The 1,002-nt window shown below is 45.2% G+C and overlaps 1 protein-coding gene across 1 annotated transcript in view; it reads right to left on the bottom strand.

The window, feature by feature from the left end:
- DDX4 (DEAD (Asp-Glu-Ala-Asp) box polypeptide 4) overlaps positions 1 to 191 on the bottom strand; it is a 36,653-nt gene extending 36,462 nt beyond the window's left edge. Inside the window, exon 1 of the mRNA XM_009894724.1 lies at positions 112 to 191. Within this exon, the coding sequence (XP_009893026.1) occupies positions 112 to 191 (80 nt within the window). The remainder of the gene's footprint in view (positions 1 to 111) is intronic.
- Positions 192 to 1,002: the final 811 nt, after the last annotated feature.

Genomic DNA, 1,002 nt, shown 5'->3' with positions numbered 1-1,002 from the left:
TGTGTGGTGTATCTCCTTATGGCACTGTACCGCTGTGTGGAGCAGCGGGGGCCTCGGCGTAGCCAGGGGGTGTGTGGAAGGAAGAGGGGCCTCGGGAAAATGCAGCTGTACCCGATAGCTGGGTATTTCTGTGCTTTGGTGGTGATCCCGCTCAGGTCTCTGAGCGTCTGAATATTCCTTAATTCTTTCATGTATGACTGCAAAAAGTGTGGTTTATTTTACAAATACCTACTTCTAATAAAAGTGAAGTCCACTGTCTGGCAGAACTACGACTAAGATATTAATCAGTTTACTGCAAATAAAATTTTCAAGCATAACAGCTAAGAACATACCCCTTTGCCAGAATAATAAAAAAAAATGTTTAATTAGGTTAAACAGGCAATTTATTAAAAAAAAAAAATGCACACCAAACATAAGAACAGCATCCCTTTCCCACAGTTTTTTGTTATATCAGATTTGGTAGAGGAAAGGAAGAGGTCTAAATTCCTGAGTCGGGAGTTTTATTTATGTCGAAGTGCAGGAGAACATAGGACTTCTGTCAGTTCAATGCATCTACTCAAAATTGCCTCAAGTATTCTTGACACTTCTGCTTGTGTTTCTGAGCTGCTGGTGCAGTGTTACCAGACCCGCTATACAGGGATGTTTGCTGCCTCCCTGGGGCCCAGATTAATGATGTTAAGAGGAGGCTTCCGTCCCTGGTGCGGCAGTCGGATTATTATCCCCTTTTAGTGTTTCAGATAGGTAGTGACGATGTAGTAAGAAGAACGCCAAGAGCAATGAAGAAGGATTTCAGGGCCCTAGGACGACTAGTTAAGGGATCAGGAGCCCAAGTCTTGTTTTCTTCTGTCCCTCCTGTTGCAGGGAATGATGAGGGGGTTAACAGGACGACCCAGCAGGTCAATGACTGGCTCCGAACTTGGTGCCACAGGCAGGGTTTTGGGTTCTTTGATCACGGCCTGATTTACAGAACACCAGGCCTGCTGGCAGCAGATGGGAAAAGCC

The sequence above is a fragment of the Charadrius vociferus genome, unplaced genomic scaffold (assembly GCF_000708025.1).
Source record: "Charadrius vociferus isolate BGI_N301 unplaced genomic scaffold, ASM70802v2 scaffold450, whole genome shotgun sequence".
Taxonomy (NCBI): domain Eukaryota; kingdom Metazoa; phylum Chordata; class Aves; order Charadriiformes; family Charadriidae; genus Charadrius; species Charadrius vociferus.
This window is presented reverse-complemented; position numbering and strand designations above follow the sequence as displayed.